At 46.4% G+C, this 21,248-nt stretch overlaps 1 protein-coding gene across 3 annotated transcripts in view; it reads right to left on the bottom strand.

The window, feature by feature from the left end:
- Aqp9 (aquaporin 9) overlaps positions 1-21,248 on the bottom strand; it is a 37,743-nt gene that overhangs the window by 3,633 nt on the left and 12,862 nt on the right. For all 3 annotated transcript variants that reach the window (XM_060384810.1, XM_021660034.2, XM_021660032.2), the window contains 3 exons: positions 11,192-11,318; positions 5,877-6,014; positions 3,485-3,603 (listed from right to left, as the gene is read on the bottom strand). In XM_060384810.1, the coding sequence (XP_060240793.1) occupies positions 3,485-3,603; positions 5,877-6,014; positions 11,192-11,318 (384 nt within the window). The remainder of the gene's footprint in view (positions 1-3,484; positions 3,604-5,876; positions 6,015-11,191; positions 11,319-21,248) is intronic.

Raw genomic sequence — 21,248 nt, 5'->3', positions numbered from 1 at the left:
TAAAAAAAATGCTTCTGACATTGAGTGAGAAATGTTGTAAGTACACTCTGAAGTGGGGGGGGGGATTTTTCTGCTCTTTCCATTTTCTAAACTTTCTTTAGCAATCGTTTTGCTTTGCAGCCGTGAGTTGTTGAATACGTATTCTCTGTCACACAGTGGTTTTTACCTTTGAGGTGCCTGGCAGGCCCACCTCACTCATGGTCCATAGTGTGCTTCATCTCCCTGAAAAGTTGTAATGACCCCCTGAGGTAAAACCCCACTACCCTCCTTACAGATGAGGGAATTTAGGTAGACAGAGGCTGAGGCATGTGCTCAAGGGCTTGTGGGAAGACAATGAGGAGACGATTTTATGATTTAATCCCTTCTGCGTTTTCATTCATCAGGTTTCCAAAATAGTCATAGCCAAAGAACTTTTCTGAAGACATGGTTTCTCTCTGCAGCCCCAGCTGTCTTGGAAATAACTCTGTAGACCAGGCTGCTTCTGCCTCCCAAGTGCTGGGATTAAAGGTGTGAGGCATCAAGAAACAAACAAACAAAAAGCTGTAATCCCTGGAGAAAATGGCGACTCACTTTGAGAAAAAGATGCAGTGAAGAGCGTTTAGAAGACAGATCTCTGCCATCCTGGTACCAAGTGATTCTCTAAGGCACAAGGCAAAACATCTTGAGGCTAGGAATTGGGAGAATATGTGAAACTCTACAAGAGCCCATCAGAACAGAAAAAGAAAGGCAGGAGAGATGGCTGAGGTAGAATGCTGCTCTTGTTGGTCGCCCAGCACACATGGGGAACTGCTTTGGCTGTTATTCATGCCATTTACCAGAAGGCTAAGCCAAGGTCTTAAAAAGTTCTGAGTTACTCGCACAAGGTAAAACAGGTGGGCAGCAAAGGGCCGGGACTAGGTCTCCCCAGCATAGTGCAAGATTCCTAAAGAATTTATGCTGCTTATGTGCCTTTGGGGTGCTGGGGCTGTCTCTGATGTGAACTCAGTGGCCAGCTCTTTGATCACCTCCCCCTGGGGGTGCAGCCTTATCAGGCCACCGAGGAAGATGATATAGTAGCCCTGATGAGACCTGATAGGCTAGGGTCAGATAGAAGGAGTGGAGGTCCTGCCCTATCGGGGGACTAGGGAAAAGGCATAGTGGGAGAAGAGGGAGGGACAGTGGGACTGAGAAAAGATGGGGGAGGGGGCTGCAGCAGGGATACAAAGTGAATAAACTGTAATAAATTAACTACTTAATTAAAATTTAAAAATGCAATTAGAAAAAAGAAAGAAAAGAAAACTAAGGAGGAGGCTGCAAACTCTGCCAGGCTTTTGAATGAAGACATCCAAAGAACCCAGGAACAGATCATCAGACATAGGCTGGCCTTGCTAAAAGCTTCTACCTCTAAGTCAGAGCCCAGACAAAATAAGTCCTCAAGAGTAACCAATGAAGGCTAAGACCTCGAGAAACCATTCTTTGGTCGACTGTGCTGTGCTTAGTCTTCCATCGAGTTTCTTTGCATGCCTTGAAGGGTTCTCATGTCCTCACACACACACTATTGTTGCTGGTTTCTTCTTTTTCCCACCTTTTGCCCCTTGGTTTCACCCCCTCTCACTAGATAAGAAAGAAAAAAGAATAGAGGAGAGAGAGAGAGAAAGAGAGACAGAGACAGATAGAGATCTGAATCTGATTTCTTTCTTCTTGTTTCTTCTTTGAGCACAACTATTCACAAACCACAAACAACCCCAGTGAGTGACCAGCCACACGCCTCAAGGCCCAGGCTAGCATGTATATGCCTTCTGGAAAGTTCCCAGAATTCCAAGCAATCTCAGTAACTACCTGCAGCTGGCAAAACCATGCCTCTGCTAGAGCACGAAGCAAACCAAGCACAGTGAGGCAGCCCCATTTCCCCATGCCTGGGGATAAAGGGAAGACATACTCTTACAGCATTTCCGCGTCTTTCACAGAAACCAGAATTGTCACTTCACGCTACCCCCCACTATCCAGACCCAGGGTCTTTGACTTCAACTTCTGGCGTGTGTGATAAGGGAGAACCTTTGGCTTCCCTTCACAGATGCCTGCCCCCAGATGTGTGACACCTGGAAGCAGATCTAAAGCTCTATTGCTTCATTTGCATACCGTGCATACATAATTACACATGGCAACAGCAGTCTTTCTTCTTCAGGCAGCCTCATTACTCTATGTCTTTCCTGTCATAACTGTTGACTTGTAGGTTCTAATGTGATATTATAGTCTCATTTACCGATAATTGTTCACATTGTTATTTTTTGAAAAAAAAAAAAAAAATTAGGGGAGAGCATGCTGGGATTACAGGCATGGCCTAGCTCGTCTGGCTGTCGCCTTGTTCTGTGGTCATTCTGTTGAACCACATTCTGCATTTTTTTCACAGACGCTGTTCACACTACATTTTTCTCATATTGTTTTTTAAAAACCCTTACAATGAACTGACAAAGGCTGGTATTTATCCACGTGGCACAAGTGAAAAGGGTAAAAATTTATGTGTATGAAAGCCTGCATGTGTGTGGCAAATACGTGCAGTGCCCGTGGAGTCCAGAAGGGGGCATCAGTTCACCTGAAACTGGACTTACAGATGGGTATGAGCAATCACGCCAGTGCTCTGTTATCTGCTAAGCCGTCCTGTACTCAGAAATTTAAAAATAATAAGACACTACTCAGAGAGTCAGGGACAGGGATATTATTTCCATCCAAGGACTCAGACTCCGGACGTTGGGATTTTGCAGTTCACATTCAGTTACAAGTGCTTCAAGCTCCAGACACGGGGCGAGCACCCAGGGAGAGATCAACTAACGCTGGTGCCCTGCTTTCCTCTGTGACCAAAGCGAAAAAGAAAATGGTGAGACTATATGGATCTTTTCAGAAACCAACGAACAGAGGTGTAGCTCTTTGTGGTAGGGGCGCTCTGGGCAGCCCCGGCTAACCTGGAGCGTCCTGGGTAGACCAGGCTAGGCCCCGAAACCTGCGGCGATGTTTTCCCTCCGCCTCCCAAAAGCTGGGATTGCAAGCGTGAGCCACCGCACCCAGCAGGCACTACTTCAAATGCCAATCTGGTTGAGACAATTGGTTCCCTTGAGAGTCGGGTGAACCCAGCGCTCACGGAGAGACGGGGCAGACTCATCGGCCCCAGGCTCACCACGGTATTTCACAGGGAAATAAAGTGGATTTCACATGCCTCTGGTCCTGGCAGCCACTCTTTTTTCTGGACAGCAGCTAGTAGGAAGCAACTATGTGTGTTTAAAAGGAAGGGCGGAGTGTTTCCAGTGGCCCCAGCGCCTTCAAAGGGAACTCACGGCCTGGAAAGCCCAGTTCATAGAAAGACCCCTCACTAGGAAATGCGATCCTTCCTATTCGACAGGCACTCTGTGTTTCAACACGCCCCGTCCCTGTCCCTGTCCCTGTCCCTGTCCCTGTCCCATTTTATCATGTCTCTCCACTAAAATCAGGCCCATGTTGAGCCTTCACTTACTTGGTCTGCAAAGGCATTTGTCAGGGAGATGAACGGAGCTGGGTATGTTGCAAAAATGGGCGCTGTTGCATTCTCTCCCTCGATGAGCAGTTTTCCATTAGCAAAGGCCATGAATCCATCTGTGGGAGGCAGAAGTCAGGGACATCAGCAGGTTTTTTTGTTTGTTTGTTTTGTTTTTTGTTTTTTTCTGGAAAGGACGGAGGGATGGCGTCCTAGTCGGGGTTAACTGCCAATGTGGCATTAGCCTAGGGTACTTGAGGAGGGAGTCTCAACTAAGAGATTACCTGGATCAGGCTGGCCTGTGGATCTAGGAAAGCTATGTGTGGTAAGACTGTGGGGAAGCTGGAAACTCATCTCTCCATGTTTTCTAGAGCTTTTTTATTTATTTTTGGGTGACTTTGTTTTGAGTTTGTTTGTTGTTCATTTTTTTCAAGACAGGGTTTCTCTGTGTAGCCTTGGCTGTCCTGGACTTGCTTTATAGACCAGGCTGGCCTCAAACTCACAGATATCCACCTGCCTCAGCCTCCCCGTAATCTGCGAGGATTACAGGCATGCGCCACTGCGCTAGGCTCATATTTTCAAGTTCTTATTTGAGCTCCTGCTTTGAATTCCTTGCTGAGACTGTGGCCTGTAGGCTGAAATAAAAAACTCTCCTCTATCACAGTAACACAAATCAAAGGAGAACATAGGTCTACGCTCTATCTCTAGCAAAACAACAAAGGCAAGTAGTCCTTATGGTAAGATCATCTTAGAGACACCCAGGGGAACCCCAGGATGGTGAGTCAAAAGCAGAAAGCTCTAAACTTGGACCGAATCCTCAGTCAGCAGGGTCTTAGATGCTTATCTTCTTTGGGGGGGTGTGTCACAAGGGAAATTTTTTGGAATTTTCAAGATTGATCTAAAAAGTGTGACATTAGCTTGTCTCAAGTGGAAGTCCTAGCTCCTACAGTGCTCTCTACTGCCCTAAAAACTTACTTCAGAAGAGTGAGGATGCTACAAATGGCCTGTAGGGACCTCAGAGACAGGGAACTGGCAGCCACTGACCCAGGCAGCATCTACCCCAGACCTCTCTTTGCTCGGCTGCTGACTCCCTAGGTTTCTGGTCCACCTCGAATGTCTCTTAGACATCTAATTCTCAGAGAAACACTATGGGGAGAGGTCCCTTTGTACAACTGTTTTCCCTGGGGTTTGGATTATCAAAGTCTTCAGTTTGCCACTCAGAATGCATCTTGGGTTGTATGCAAAGAACTGTTTTAACGGTTGGTGCCACAGAATCCTAAGACTTCTCAGCCTTTTTGACTTTGGGTGTCCTTCATTTTCCAAAGGAGGAAACTGGGACCTACATGGTCCAATGACTGATTTATTTACTTGTTTGTTATTTGTTCTGAGACAAGGTTTCAAGTCACTTAGGCTGGCCTTGAATTTGCTTTGTAGCTGAGAATGACCTTGAACTTCTGATCACCAACTAACCACTCAGGTGCTAGGGTCCTGGGCATGTGACACCGTTCTGCATTCCAAGATGGCTTATTTAAGACAGGGACCTGCTAACTGCCCTGGCCGTAGCTCAATCCCGTGATCGCCAGGACGGCAATTTTAACACCGTTCTGCATTCCAAGATGGCTTATTTAAGACAGGGACCTGCTAACTGCCCTGGCCATAGCTCAATCCCGTGATCGCCAGGACGGCAATTTCCTGGGGGCTCAGGAGTAGATGCCCTGGATGTTTGCTAGAAGGGACAGAGGCTCCCACCTAAGCTGTTTCTCTGCTGTGGGTTTTCCTTCAGAGGCATGGCTCCAGGTTCCTGCTCTAAATAGTTCCTGGGCCACAGCTTTCCTGACCAAGCAGGACCTCTTTGTCTCGTCAAGTCAGAGAAAGCAGAGAGGCCACTGGCCTATGGCTTATGTTCATGTTGCGTAATGCAGGTTGGGCCTGAAGTTAGGCTCTTTAAGTTTGTGCCCTCCCTCCTTAAGATGCATCTTTTGGGGTCTAGAGAGGTGGCTCAGCAGTTAAGAGCTGTAGCTGCTCTTCCAGAAAGGACCCGAGTCTGAGTCCCAGCACCCACATGCTGAAATGTTCTGGAACACCAGTTGCAGGTGTGCCCAGTGCTTTTTCCTGGTCTCTGTGAGCAGCGGAGGCACAAGTGATGCACAGACATATATACAGGTTAAACACACACACACACACACACACACTCCTTTAGATTAAAACAAATTCCCAGATTTTATTTAAGGGCTTCATTAAATCGCCTCAGCCTCCCTGCCATCGTCACCATGCTTCCCTGTTTTTGCCCTGTATCATTGCTTCCCACCAAGTAATTCAAGCTTTCACGGGATGCCCTCATGGGATGCCCCACTTAGCCCTCCAGATCTTTGGAATCGGGGTCAGCACGCACCGTAGTAAACGCCAAAGACAGTTGCAGCCCCGACAAAGGCTCCCAAAAACTGGGCTCCCACGTAAAACGGGAACTTGAACCACTCCATCCTTCCAAAGGCACACATTGCAAAAGTCACAGCTGGGTTGATGTGGCCTCCTGCAGGGAATAGAAGATGGGGGGGGAGACACACAGATGAGTGCTGGGGGAGGGAGCATTAAACACAGTTTAGACTATCTGTACAAAAGAAACTCAGACATTAAAAACCTGGGGTGAGAAAGCAGCTCATTTTCTGTTTTCAAGCAGAGTTTTAACCATCAGTAGATTGACATAAACTGTTACTGTGAATGCATTAAGGTGACCAAAGCTTAACTCCTTATCTAACAATTCTTTAGCACATGCCCAGAGGCTATAAAGCCATTTTTAGTACTGGGGAGGGATCGATGTCCTGCTGGACTCCCTGTGCCTGTCTCTGAGGCAGAAGGGCTTTGCTGGGGGTGACCACTGTGTCTGAATGGAGCCTTCTAGGTCCTTCTGTGTGAACAGTTTGTTTTCCCCTACAGGAATGTGGCAACAACTCCTTCAACAACCCAAGCCGTGGGTGGCAGAATCTGCTTTCTGATTCTCAGCTACTCATAAGGCTTGTCTCTGTGAAATGCCACAGGTGTTCCCGTGTGATTTTGGACTCAGCTGCAGCATTTACTGAGTAATTTGCTGGATTGTATTCTGCCCTGGCTAAGAAACAGGAGCTTTCTCAAGCTACATGGTCAGTGAGTGGTAGAACCAAAGTCCAGGTCCAGCTTTATCTGAACTTAAGAGCCAAGTTCCATTCATTCACTTCTGGACCTCCTTCAGCACGTTTATAAAGATTTCTCTGCCTTGGGGCTAGAGAGCTGTCTCAGTGGTTAGGAACTCATACTGCCTTTGCAGACTGCTCAAGTTTGGTTCCCTGCATACACACTGGGTAGGTAGCCCGAAACCATCCCTTAACTCCAGCTCCAGCAGATCGGGTACCTTCTTCTGGACTCTGCTTGCTCCGGCAATCCCATGCACATACTCCCCTTCTCCCCGTACACACAATTAAAAACAAAACTCAAAGCAAGATTTTTTTCCACCTCGAAAATTAAGTGTGTGTACACATACGCACACCTGAGTTTTCATGTTGGTGGGGGCGAAGGGAGGGCACATGAGGTGAACGTGAAGAACTTGGGTGGCATTTCATGTGGAGGGGAGATCAAATTCATTTTCAAAGTGAGCGCATCGAAAAGTGGACATTCAGGTGAGGTGTGAACAGGAGGGATAGCAACCATCCTGGCGGCAGCAGTGACAACGAGAATGATGACAATCCTGAACGCTGGCCCTCCTCCGTGCCACGGTCAAGGATGATTCTAGAAGCCCAGCCCCCATGGAGAGAGCCATGCTTTTCCCGAGCCTCTGATCCAAGGCTGACAGTGGGTTTGGGGCTGCTGACCCACAAAGAGAGCCACCTCTGCCACTCAACTCCAGTGAACATGAGCAAGAAAATTCCAAAATATCAAAGCATGGGTGACCACCGGGTCCTTTCGAGTGTTTCCGCTGTGGGGTCTTGCTTTCCAGAAGGCAGCTTCGTAGGGTTAGAACAATGAGTTGGAACAAACACAGGAGCGGATGGGAAATTCCTGGAGCCAGGCTGTCATCTGTTCTTTTTCTTCCTGGGGCAGCCTGGAGAGTCCTTTTATTAAGGTGGAACAGGCCAGGGAAGATGGGGCATAGAACCCAATGGCAGCCTACAGGACAAATGAAATGCCTTTCTATCTCTGGACTTTAGAGGGGAGGAGGGGTCTCTGAGCTTAGAAGAGTTGAGTCTCCAAGCACAGCAGATGAGCAAAGGTGCCAGATAGGAGAAACAGCATGGCTGATCTCTTTAAAAAAAAAAAAAAAAAAAAAAAAAAGGCAGAACCCTGTGTTCTAAGATAGCCAGACTAGAGGCACTCAGAGTGGAAAGACAAGGGGGCCCTAAAAAGTCACCTCTGACCGAAGCCATCCCTGGGAGTGCCTTACCAACGAGGCTTCCAGAGCAATGTCTCTTCCAAGATAAAATTTCCCACAGGTGGGTTTACACTTGGCAGTCTCTGGCAAGCACCCTGAAAGACCAAGTAGCCTGGGCTCTCATGTGATGTCAGCCACTTGGAAGGCACCTTGGTGAGGAAGCTGATGGAATTATTAAGGGGCTTTGTTTAGAAGCTGCAGTTGACAGGTGCTTCTGAGTCAGAGAGGGTAGATCTGGGAGAGAGTTTTGAAAACTAAAGCAAAGTAGGGAATAAGGGGTGAAAGGGGGCTCAGAAAGGGTGGAGGAGCAATGGCTGGAGTCCAGAAGGGCTATACAACTTCCTCCTTACAGATGTGAGTGGCTTACCACAAGGCCAAGGCCAGAGCAGTGTAGTGGAAAGAACATGAGCACTAGGGTCAGAGAGTCCTGCCCTCAAGGATCAGCTCTGCCAAGGTTGCTTTAATGACCAGAATATCCACATAAAGAACCCCCAAGCTAGAGTCCTCCAGGCCCAAGATATGGGTCTCGGGCAAGCAAAGTGAACCCTTTTAAGATTTTGCTCTAGGCAAAGTCTTTCTTGCTACCCTCTTGCAGTTCTGTGGTAGATACCCTACATGTCTCCTGTCTTCGAGCAAGACAGAACTGGTTTACAGAATACTACATCAAAAATGGTTACCAAAATCATCCACAGGGATGACTAAGAGAGTAAGGCAAAGGCATTTGCTATGGACCCTAACAACCCGAGTTCTATCCCTGAGACCCACATGGTAAAAACTTTTCGCCTCTACATGCTTTCCCTGTCAAATGCGCGCACACACACACACACACACACACACACACACAACTTTAAAAATTAGTTGCCACAAGGCAGCCTACATGTTTTGAGTAGCCTGCTATACAATCAAGTATGGTGGTAAGCTTTGATTGTTTGATTGGCAATTCACAAGGGAGTAGGACGCTAAAACTCCTTTATAGCAAATTGATTCCTTACACTGTGGCCACAAAATGGGATCACATTTATATTCATGTCCAACACACAGCGGCTGTTCTTGGAGTCCTCAAAAAAGCTCTTCCCACATGGCTGCAAACCATGTCAGGTGCAGTCACCTTGATAGACACCCCTCACACAACTGCCTTCTCTGGTTTCTGCGGCCACTGAAGCATCAAGACTGATGCTGTGGACTGTGAAGCTGTCACTGAGAGTGCATGCGTTGTCCCTGGACATTCCCAAGTCCTCAGTCCTCAGAGCCTGAACTTTGCTAGTTCTAAACAGAGGCGTGGTGATGGGTCTTCCCATTCCAACTCAACACCGACATTCATCAGCCAGGCTCGTCCACCATTTTCTTTGTGTTCTGAGGTTCTCATAGTCTCTCATAAACAACGTGATCAGAGCCAAAGCCTCACCTGGTAATGCAACCTGTGGTCATCTCTGCTTCTCACTCCCAAAATCTTAGCCTCAGTACACAGGCCAGAGGAGACAGCTCTTTGCCGTATTTCTACTCCGCCTTATCCCTCCTGCTAGTCATTTCAACCCTTTTCCCCACAATGACTCCTTACATCCCCAAATATAGCAATGAATGCAAATATCCATGACCTGCGGTGGCAGAGACAGGGGCCGACTACACCGACAGAATCCAAGTCCCATATGGTCACTTGACAACGTTTACCTCCGGATATCATGCAAGCAATGTACCCCAACCCAGTGATTCTCAACCTGTGAGTCGCAACCCCTCCGGGGATTGAAAGATCCTTTCCAGGGGCTGCATATCAGATACTTTCATTACACTACCATTCATGACAGTAGTGAAATTACAGTCATGAAGTAGCAACAGTTTTATGGTTGGAGTCACCACAACAGGAGGAGCTGTAGTAAAAGGTTACAGCATTAGGAAGGCTGGGAACCACTGCTCTGAACACTGTCTCCACCTTTAAATATATATATATATATGTATATATATATATATATGGTTGAAAATGTTTCTATATTCATAATGGATGTGTTGAGGCTACACTTATGGGAATGTGCTGGGAGGTGTAGGGGACAGTAACACGGTATTATCCTGACCTCTTGCATTTCATGTCTGGTATCAAGGTCCCCAGCACTAACCTAGGTTTGGTGTGAACAGGGACATTTTCCGGTAAATCTGGTGTTTCTCTTAAGGTCGGTGGTATGATGCTGGATTCACAGCAAAAGCTCGACAACTTGAAGGGAGACAGTGCTCGCGCCAAACAAATCACAACCGCGGAACTCCGCTGTCTGGCTGCTGTGTTGTCAGCCAGTAAAAGATGGTTGGTGGAAAGAATCCCATCCCAGAAGGCTGCAGAGTGCCTGGGCATCGCTCTTCAGCATTCCGCTGACACGCTTATCACAAAACCAGCCAGCTCACCTCAAGGAGTATTTCTCTGCCAGAGTAATTTTGCCCCTAACCAAGCACTGAGAGTATTATATAGCTCATGATGACTTGAGCCAATTTTGTGCTGTCTCTTTGCAAGATGCAGGACTTATCGCAACTTAATGGCCCTCTCTCAGTCCCGGTGCTCTCTGCATAAGGAAGACAATAGTACATCCCAGCGGGGGGCGTTGGTGTAGGGGAGAAAGAAAGTGAAGAATGAGCCAGCGCAGTGCCTAACATGTGTGTGGGGGGTCTCAATGCCCTCTTCTGACCAGTTGGTTGCTTTAGTACTCGGGAGCCAAGTGGGAGGCTTCATGACTCACACCACCTGGTCCCGCCCTGGGTCTCTTCCTGCGTTTTCAGACTGCATTGGATAGAATCTCACCATTTTGTTTTGTGGAACCCTGCAGGCAGCCATAATCAACCTGGACATCAGGGAAGAACTGGGTTAATGTTTTTTCTAGCTCAGATACACACTGTCAAGAAGGCAGAGTCGACCTTGTACAGGGCCTTGCTTCACTGATTGTAGCTGATAAAGGTCCAGGGCTTGCCTCTGTGGCGTGACCTTCACCGAGCTATTCACAAGCTTATCTGGGAAATGGCTTCCAAGCATGAGAGTCATACAATACAATACGATACGATACAATACAATACAATACAGTATTGATTACTGGAGGACAAAATACAGCAGCCGGGGAAGGCTCAGGTGTGAGGTAACCCCACGTGATCCTTGTTCAATGTTACCTTGGAATAAGCCACTTACCATCTGTTGGCACTTAAATTTTATCATCTCCAAAAAGCGATGACTACATGTTCTTTCAGGGTTGTTGAGACATAATAAAAGCATGTAAACGAACCAACCTGCTAGAACACTGGAGTTGTTAAGAACTGTGGTAATGACTTCTACTACGTACCAGAGACGCCTCCAGTCACATAAACAGCCATCACAACTGCCATTGCAAATCCGATATAGATAGTGATGAATCCACCAGCCTGTCCACGACTGAGGACGGCTTGGGCAATAGAGCCACATCCAAGGACCTAGACGGAAAAAACAAAACAGCTCATTAAGGAAGTGGGGACGGCCAGTGTCTAACGCAATATAAAGCCATGGTAACAGCAAACTGTGTGTGTGCGTTTTAAGCAAAATCATGAATTAATCTTCCTGAGAGACCAAACAATTCAAATTATAACGCACTGGCTGTTTTCGAGACTATATATAGGTTGCAAATGAATCCTATCAGGTGTATAGAATGTGAACATTTCTGCCTACAACTTGTAGGTCAGGCAAGTTCACGTCATGGTCTAGAGTCCTCTTCTCAAAGGGATGAAAAATGAAGATTCCAAACTGGAAGCGTAAAATTTGTACGCAAATGTCTTCTTGATAGCAGTGGACTGGTTCTCTTGAACCTCTGTGAGGTTGTCCTAGGAAGCCCCTCAGAGAAATATAATTTATATGAGACATCCAATACATACAGGATGATTTCATCTTACCCCTCCTCAAAGGTAGAAGGCAGATGATTAACTGATGGCCTTTGGACGTCCCACTGTCCAAAGTTCAAGGATATATCCACCCATCTTATTTTCAAATTGCTGTACTTGGGAGATGCAGAAGAGCCTGGCTTTTGGAGGGAAGCCCTTGGTATGCACATCACAAATAGGGCCTTGACTGATTTTCTTTTTTCCACAATCCCTATCATCATCACTGTCCAACTTAAACCTACATCTGTGCCTTTAGTTTTTCCTTGTAATCTGAAGCCAATTAAATGCTGAGTATAACTTCTGAACTAAGGGAGTAGCACTGAGTATTGTCCCAGGAAGTAGAGTTGGGAATTATTGTCATCTGGGATGAGCTACTCCAGACAACCAGGGCAGGACGGAAGCTACTCTCCAAATAAGAATCTTCCCTTGGTCAGGATTCCAGTGCACAACCCCTAGTGTGGCTCCAGAGGGCACAGGAATGCTTGCACAGGCTTGAATGTCCCCAAAGAGGCCTCTGGCCTGCCTGATTTTACTCTGGTAAGTATTCTCTCTTTCTATCCTAGATGCTGGAATCACCTTGAGAGCCTCTGCAGAAGGTGTGTTTGTGTGGGTGTGTATGTGTGTGTTGTAAACCATACTGTGGGCTGAGGGAAGGGCAGAAGGAAAGATGAACCAGTAGGGGCTTCTGTGACCCTCATCAGAATCGCTACCCAGAAGACTACAGCACAGATCTGGAGATTGCAGGGTTTTTGTTTGTTTGTTTGTGTGTGTGTGAGCAGGCACATGCAGGACTTCATAGATGCGTGCCTGTACAGGACACCAGAAGAAGGCGCGTGTCAGAGCATCTTCCTCTGTTGCTTTCTTTCTACCTTACTTTTTTTGAGACAACGTCCCCAACACTGAAACTGAAGCCCATCATTTTGGATAAGCTGGCTAGCAAGCTTCCCTCCAGGCATGTGTGGCCATCCCCTGCTTTTTAACGTGGGTGCTGGAATTTTGAATTCGGATCCGCCTGCTTTCACAGCAAGTGATCTTACCCACAGAGCCATCTGCCTACCCCCAGTGTTGTGTCTTGTTGGACAGTTCTGTTGTGGCCTGGAAAACGATGAGGATGATGGTACATAGTCAGCGTTTAACCTCCAAAAAGAAGAGCACTGTCCTGTGAGGTGTTGAGAACTGTCTGACTGGTGAAAAAGACACCTTTCCTGTTCTCAGGCCCACAAAGAAGATATTGCTTATATTTATCTCACCTTTTTTTTTTTTCCTTTCTAGTCTATCAGAAAACCCTATTTAATTACATCACCTATACTGGACTTCTCCCCAAACCTAACCTGAAATTCAATTTTTCTCTAACAATCAACAGTCCTGTGTGCAAGGACCAGTACTTGGTTGGGGTTAGTTCCTAAACTAAGCCTAGAAAGCAATCTTTGAAGTTTCTTTTCACACCAACATCCAAGCACGTGCTGATATCTGCCCTTAGTGTTCTGTTTCCTACACTTCTAGACCCACAAAGTCACTTTCTCATTCTAAATATATATATATATATATGGTGCTAGAAAAATGGCTCTGTGGTGAAGAACACTTACTTGAAGAAAAATATCTGTGTTCAGTTCCCAGGACCCACATTAGGCAAGTTCACAACACCTGCCACTCTTAGCTCCAGAAGATCCACCACCCTCTTTTGGTCTCCATAGGTACCTGCACGTACATGGCACATATACAGACAAGCAGGGGCACACACACACACACACACACACACACACACACACACACACACGTAAACTTAGAATTTTTTAATTAAAAAATTTCTGAAAGACTCTACGTTACAGGGTATCAAAGCAGAGGCTGAGACTCATAGCCAAACTTTGGGCAGGGTACAGGGAATCTTCTGAAAGAAGGGGAGATAGAAAGACCTGGAGAAGACAGGAGCTCCACTAGGAGAGCAACAGAACCAAAAAATCTGGGCACTGGGGTCTTTTCTGAAACTGATACTTCAACCAAGGACCATGCATTGAGATAACCTAGAACCTCTGCATAGATGTAGCCCATGGCAGTTCAGTGTCCAAGTGGGTTCCATAGTAATGGAAACAGGAACTATCTCTGATATGAACTCAGTGGCTGGCTCTTTGATCACCTCCCCCTGAGCGGGGAGCAGCCTTACCAGGCCACAGAGGAAGACAATGCAGCCACTCCTGATGAGACCTAATAGACTAGGATCAGAAGGAAGGGGAGGAAGACCTCTCCTATCAGTGGACTGGGGGAGGAGCATGGGTGAAGAAGAGGGAAAGAAGGTGGGATTGGGAGGAAGCTACAGATGGGAAACAAAGTGAAAAAAAAAATTTAGGTAGCATACAAAACAGTGGGTTTCCTTATTACAACCTCATGATATGTCATTGTATTTTGCCATCCATTATTCTACCCCTCCTAATAATGTCCCTTCTGCTTTAAGGTTATAGGTAGGATGACAGATGAGGAGTAGAAGACAGACAACCCCTGAGAGGAAACATGCACTATTTTGTATTCTACCTTCTTGACAAGGCCTAGCCTGTGCTCAGTCTAGCCCTTCCTCCAGAGGATCTGGGAAAATCCCTCAGCCACTGCCAGAGAGAGAAGACAGGAGAAAGCCTTGGCCCTGCTGCTCACTGGGTCCTTCCCTGGGCCCCAAGCCCTCTTTCATCTTTTATCTACATTCCTGAGCTGTCTTTACCAGACATTCTCTCCCCAGCCCAACCTCCTCAACTGCCCTTCTACCGGTTACATCTCCTTCTGACTCGTTCCTGTTAATAGACTGGAAGGTCAGAAGATCATGTGAGCATGAGTTCCACCTCCACAGAACCACCTCAAACCCAAGATTGCATTTATGTTGGGTATGAATCCTAGAGTCAGGCAGGGCTTGCAGGACCTTTCATTTCTTCTCCACTGAAATCATCTCATTTCTGCTCTTACACCTTGTGGGTGTGTTAGCTACTCAGGAAGGCTTTAACTGGAATGCAGGTCGGAGTGGCTACGAGGGGCATGGTGGCTTGGCTTCTGCAGCGCACGCTGGCCGGGTTTAAAACGTGAGCATTATGTAGACCCAGGGTCTGTGTTCTTAATTCCTATACCATATCCCTTGGGTCTGTACCATTTTGATGATTCTGGACTTTATAGCAGACAGAGGGGATTGGTTAGAGGCATTGATCCTACACTACACACACATACACAGAGAAAGAAACTAATATGTGTTAAATTTCTTGGTCTCTGTAATAGTTCCTAATATATTCATGTGGAATAACCAGATCGTTGCTTTTTCTGTTGGGCATGAAAATGCCCTTCATGGTTGTGTAAATGAACACGTGGCTTCCCAATCTCAGCTTGCTCCTCTACTAAATGACAAAAGCCATACCTCAGGCTTGCTTCATGGGGTTTTTCAACAAAGGTTCAAATGAGATCACACTATTAAAATCACTATTTAAACAGCAGAGGGCAATCGTAAGTGCAAATGCAGGAGTTGTTTTAAATGTAAACTCAAAAGAAAAGCTAAGAGCCAGTGAATTCAAATAATTGAATCCGTGACCTTAACCATGAACTCACTTCCTGGCGATAGCAAGCAGGGGGAAGATTCTCTTATGGCAGGCAGTGGAAATGGTTGTGGTGTCACTGCTAACCATAGACTCAAATGTGGGCAGTGAGGAAGCCGCAACACTTTGAGCGGTTTCCCTGTTTTCCATGACTCTCCAAAGACCAGTGTTTCATGTATCACACTAGTTCATGTGTGCTATTGCTCTGGGTAGGAAAGTGACAGTAGCAGAATAAGTTTTGGTTTTGTTAGTCGAATTTATGCCTGTGAGGGCAAGAGAAAGTTTCAATAGAAAAGACAGGAAGCATCCAGACTGGTGGTTAACTGGAATGTGAGGTGTGGCCCTCTATTACTTGCCACCAGGCCAGACTCCCTAGACCCAGCTTGCCTTCCTTATTCCCTCCTTGAACAATCATGGCAGTGTTGCTATACCTTGCTTAACCTTTTGTCTATAGCCTTTGGCCAGAGTCCTCCCTCACCTTCACCCCCTTGCCCTCTAGGGATGGAGCCAGAACCATGGCCACAACAGTACTGAAAGTCTCTCTGCTGCCCAAGAAACATCACTGCATGTCCAGGCCCCAGGTTGTCGTGTCCCATGAAGCCCCGTCCCCTTCTGCCCAACATGGCTTCTACAGCACCGCATGCCAGCCACCCTGAGCCCTGTGTACTGATACCTGCCGCTCCAGCCTCTAGATGCCTGTTCCTTTTTCCTCATGTGCCCCTCCAAACCAATACATCCTTGATTCTGAACTAGAACTCTGCCTGCTTCGAGCTCTCCCCTCCCCTCCCTGAGCCCTGTTGGCCTCTGCAGACACTTCCAAATGCTGCAGTCCTTACACATCACATTACCTTGCGGCATGCGCTCAGGACCAGCGGTTCTCAACCTGTGGGCTGTGACCCCTTCAGGTGGCGGAATGACCTTTACACAGGGGTTGCTTAAGACTATCGGAAAATGCAGATATTTACATCACGGTTCATAACAGTAGCAAAATTACAGTTATGATGTAGCAATGAAAATAATTTTATGAGTCATCGTAACATGATGAACTGTATTGAAGGGGCACAGCATGAAGAAGGTTGAGGACCACTGTCTAAGTCTATTGTCTTCTTGGATATAGAGGCCAGTTGGTAGAGCGGCCACACCAAGTCCCGGATTCAGCATCACATAAAGGCATGGTGGGGCCCACCTGTAATCCCAGCACGTGGGAGGTGGGTGTAGGAAGATCAGAAGTTTGAAGATTCTCTTCTACCTATCAAGTTCAAGGTCAATCTGTCCTACGAGAGACATGTCTCAACACCCCCAAAAGGCTATAATGCCATAATGTCTACAAGCACTGCTTATTTTTCTAATACCCATATTAAAATAATATTCTCTGAAAGATTAAGATATTCAATCACAAGCAAAAGAAAGAATAAAACTTTTTTCTTGCAATCATGAGTGCAAAAAAGGGGGAAGTAAGCTTGGGGTAAGATGATTAAAAAAAAAAAAGGTGTGATTTCTAAGAAAGATTATTTGGAAGTTCCAAAAGTTACAAATTGAGTCACAACTCTGTGACAAGCTTTTTACTGGACACAACATGGAACCTAACATGATGAAGTGATTTTTATGAATTTTCTGACAGTAAGAAGGAAGAGGGAAGACTCAGCCTTCTTGTTGTTTTTGACCCTTCTCAAGGATCCCATATATTTGTCACTTCCTTTAAAGTCTCAAACAAGATGTCCTGGGGCTGGGGACATGGCTCAGTGTTTAAAGCACTTGCTGCTCAAGTGTGAGGACCCGAGTTCGGATCCCCAGAACGCACAGGAAGCTGGGCTTGGTACCACATACCTGTATCCCGGGCTCCTGTCTCTAGGTGGGAGGAAGGGACAGGAGGAGAATCTCTTGAAGGCTGAGGACTAGGTAGCCTGTCATACTCCAAAGAAAGTAACAGAGAGACCCTGCCTCAAACAGAGCAGAACCTGACATTGGTCCTCTGATCTGCGCTCTCGAGTGTGCCACACACACACAGAAACACACCCTTGAACCAGCTATGTCAGAAGCTAAAGCCAATGGCACTGGCCAGCAAGCACTATCCCAGATTAATATTGGTATCAGTTACTTTTCATTGCCATAATAGACACCAGGATCGAAAGCAAGTTACGGATGGTTACACAGGGGTGGGGATCCATAGCACTGAGAGTTAAGTACTTTCCATATTTTAGCTCCTTGGTACTCCCTGTGGCTGTGAATTGATCCTTTCACTGTCACCATCTTACAAATATGAAAACCAAAGCTCAGTCAGACAGGCTAGGAGAACTCCTGAGCTTCACACGACTAGGGAGCAATCGGATCAAGGTTTGACCTTTTATCACTTTGACTGGAGGAAAGAGGAACAGCTTAGAACACTGTGCTGTGGGCCAGGCAAGGTCATGTACTTGACTTCCTCCCCATATTTAATTACCACTTAAAAAGGAAGTTGGTGGCTGGAGAGACAGTGGAGCAGAGTGCATACTGTTCAGGGTTTGATTCTCAGCACCTATGTTGGATAACTCACAATCAACTGTGACTCCAGCTTCGGGAGGTCCGATGCCCTTTTCTGGCCTCCAAGGGAATGCGCAGTAGTGTGCACAGACCTACCTATCTCTCTCACACACACACCCACGCGCACATACTTAAAAAATGATAATAGGTAAACAACAGAAAATAAACACTGGTGTCTGAGAGTCTGAGCCAGAGCCAGGTCCTCTGTTGCCCTGCTTGAGGGTGTCTTCTGGGGTGGGGGTGGGGGGAACCACTTCTTCTCTGGGTTCTCTTTCTGAGGACATGATACACATTTACACTCAGCTTTCTAGACAATAAGTTTTCCAATTGCAAAAATAAAGCTTCTCATTCATAACAACAACAAAATAGCCACAAAGTGCTAAGACTTTTATCTGGACAATCGGGCTAAGAAGGAAGTTTTATGGAAGTTTGTACCCTGCGAGAACGGGCCATATTTGAGAGTAAAAGGAGAAGAATCTTCAACTAGGGAGTTGGTTAAGGCAGGCAATGGCCAATCCCAGTGTTCTCAAAGTAGGAAAGGTGGTCAACAACTAGAGAGGTGATCAAACTCCATTATCCCATCTGGGCTGAGAAGAAAAATGTGCTCCCATTCTGTCCCATGGCCACTCCTTACCCCTCTACTCATCCCAGATGCTCAGCTGGATGAGGACTTGATCCTGATGTCAGAGGCCAGAATAAAAAACTAATTAAGCACTGGTTTGTAAATGCACGCATTTTGGGTTAGGATGAGCTTAGGTCCCTGTGCCGTGTAAGACACGGATGCTGGCTACTGGGAACAGTTCCCCGAATGTTCAGCACCTTACAAAGTCAACAGCAACCTTCCATCACTCAACCCAGAACATCCACCAAGACAGAAGAGCCTGGGAACTGATGTGTCTCTTAAGTTCATTCCAGGGGCTGCAGTTCTCAGGGCGTTATTTTCTGCGAATCATGAGACACACAAGGTGCTCCAAGAGAGGGGATTGGTCCAGCCATCCTGGAAAATACATTCTACTGCCTGCTTTATAGCCAACCTGAAGGCTCTGACAACTCCTGCTTGAGCTGGTTTACTCTCCAGCATGCTCCCCTCCACGCGTGAACCACAGTTCCTCACAGAACTTCACGAACAAGGCTCTCTAACATTGGGAAGAGACACCTTTCAGTGGGTCAGCTCTTTCATGGGGGAGAAAAATGGTAAGGAGACTGCACAGGGACCAAGAGTGTAAGTATAAATATAAGAAAATTGCCTTTCTTCTTCCCCACACTTCACACTTTATTTCCCATAGTAACTACTAATGTTCTGTTTGGGACCAGTGAGCCAGGTTAGCAGGTGAAGGTACCAAACCTAATGACGACCTGAGTTCAGTCCCAGGGACCCAGGTGATTGAAGGAGAGAACGGACTAATTTGCTCATCCGTCACAAGCTCTCTGGGACATGCTTGCACACACACACACACACACAGTCTTCATCACAGGATGCAGAGTAAGGAGAAGCCAACATCCGCACGCATTCCCAGCTTCTTTCTGAGCAGGTAATGGGGACATGATGCAATGCACCCTGTCGTTGAAGGAAAACCAGCCAAACCCACTTCTGGAGCCTAGAAAAGGAAGTGGCTCCCTCTTGCCAGTCAAAACCAAGAGAAGTTTTCTGATTCCGAAGAAAAACCCGAGAATCAGAAGCAGGGTCTTGTTGTCTGACTCCAGGCAGCTCCGGAGGCTGCGCCTTTTAGATCTGTGGCCTTAGAAGGCCTCTTTCTTCCTAAACTCTTGGAAACTCTTGGAACTTCCTAAACTTCCCAGGGAGGCCTGGCCCTTTATGCTAGTGGCTGACAAGGGAAGACAGTAAAGAGCAGTTGCTGATCAGAGGACTAAGGACTTGGACAGGACCAGTTTTGTGGAGAGGAGGCAGGAGGTGGCTTCGTATAGGTCACCCATCCTATCCGGGGAGAGCTGTCCTTTAGGGGACAGTGTCCTGCAGCAGACTTCTTCTTCCATCCATCTTCTATTTTCATTTTTTCTACTTCACAATGTTACAATGAAGTAATTTCTTTTTGAGGTAGAGTCTCAGGTAGCCCAGGCTGACCTTGAACTCACTGGTGGCTAAGGTTGAACTTGAACATTCTGATCCTCCTGCCTCCAACTCCACTGTGCTCAAATCTCAGGTGTGCACCACCACACCCAGTTTATGTGGTGCTAGGAATGAAATGCATCTGGGAATTCCTGTGTGTTAGGCAAGGTTCTACTGGCTGAGCCCTAGCCCCAGGCCACAATAAATTTTTAGAAGTGAAAGAAAGCACAGAGGAAGCACTCCACAATGTAAACCTTAGGGAATCCCTACAATGAAAACAAACAAACAAACAAACAAAAACTCCTTTGGCATTTATGACCTCCACTTCCCCAAATACAAACACATGCTCCTCCTCAACAAAGGTCAATAGATAAAACAATCAAAATGACTAGCTCCCAAAATCTAGAGATGATGAAAGGGACCTAAACTACTATGAATGTACTTGGCTTTAGTAGGACAAAGTCATAAAACTAATGAGCACAGGGGAAGAGAGGAGCAACTAAAACAAACAAACAAAAACAATAACCAAACCCGAAGCTTCGTTGATGGTGTCGACCAGATTAGATACCATCGAGGAGGGAATTAGTGAATTGCAAGGTTGATGAGAGATAACCACAGGAGACTCAAGGTGGATGAAGGCAATGACCACGAGAAATATAAAATAATGGCTGGAAAAACATGGAGCAGGCCAGGCATGATGGTGCCCACCTTTAATACCAACACTTGGGAGGCAGAGATAGGTGGATCTCTGTGAGATGGAGGCCAGGCTGGTCTACAGAAACCCTGTCTCAAAAAAACAAAAAACAAACAAACAAACAAAAACAGACAAACAAAAAAGATGGAGACAGTCACACAGTTTCAAAAACAGACTGCAAGAAAGGCAAGGTGACAAAGATAATAACTTTCCACGGATGGCAAAAATGGGAAATCTTTACAATGAAGACCAACAGTGACTCAGTCATATAACAGAAAAAAAATCTTAGAATTAAATAGAAATACAGATTTTTAAAGACCCCAAAAGCTGACAACAGACCTGAAACAGAAATAAGAAAGACTTGGGGTGACAGCTATGAATCGCCTATTAAAAAATTGCTGAGTCACTAGCAAGGAGTCTATTCATACAGAGGTGCAGAGACACATTTGTGCCATGTCTACCTTTTTGGAAGGAGCAAGGATGGGACAAAGATTTCACTTTTAACGGAGGCTTCTCAGACCAGCCAAAAATTGGGGGTGCGGAGCAAAGGGAAGCAGCCCTTCAAGGTGTGCAGTCAAGACAATCCTAAACGCTCGGGGAGCTCTGTTCTCCGGCCACTCTACGCTGCACACACCTGGTCTCAGCAA

Source organism: Meriones unguiculatus, chromosome 6, assembly GCF_030254825.1.
Source record: "Meriones unguiculatus strain TT.TT164.6M chromosome 6, Bangor_MerUng_6.1, whole genome shotgun sequence".
Classification (NCBI taxonomy): Eukaryota; Metazoa; Chordata; class Mammalia; order Rodentia; family Muridae; genus Meriones; species Meriones unguiculatus.
Note: the sequence above shows the minus strand (reverse complement) of the source record. Positions and strands in the feature narration are given on the sequence as shown.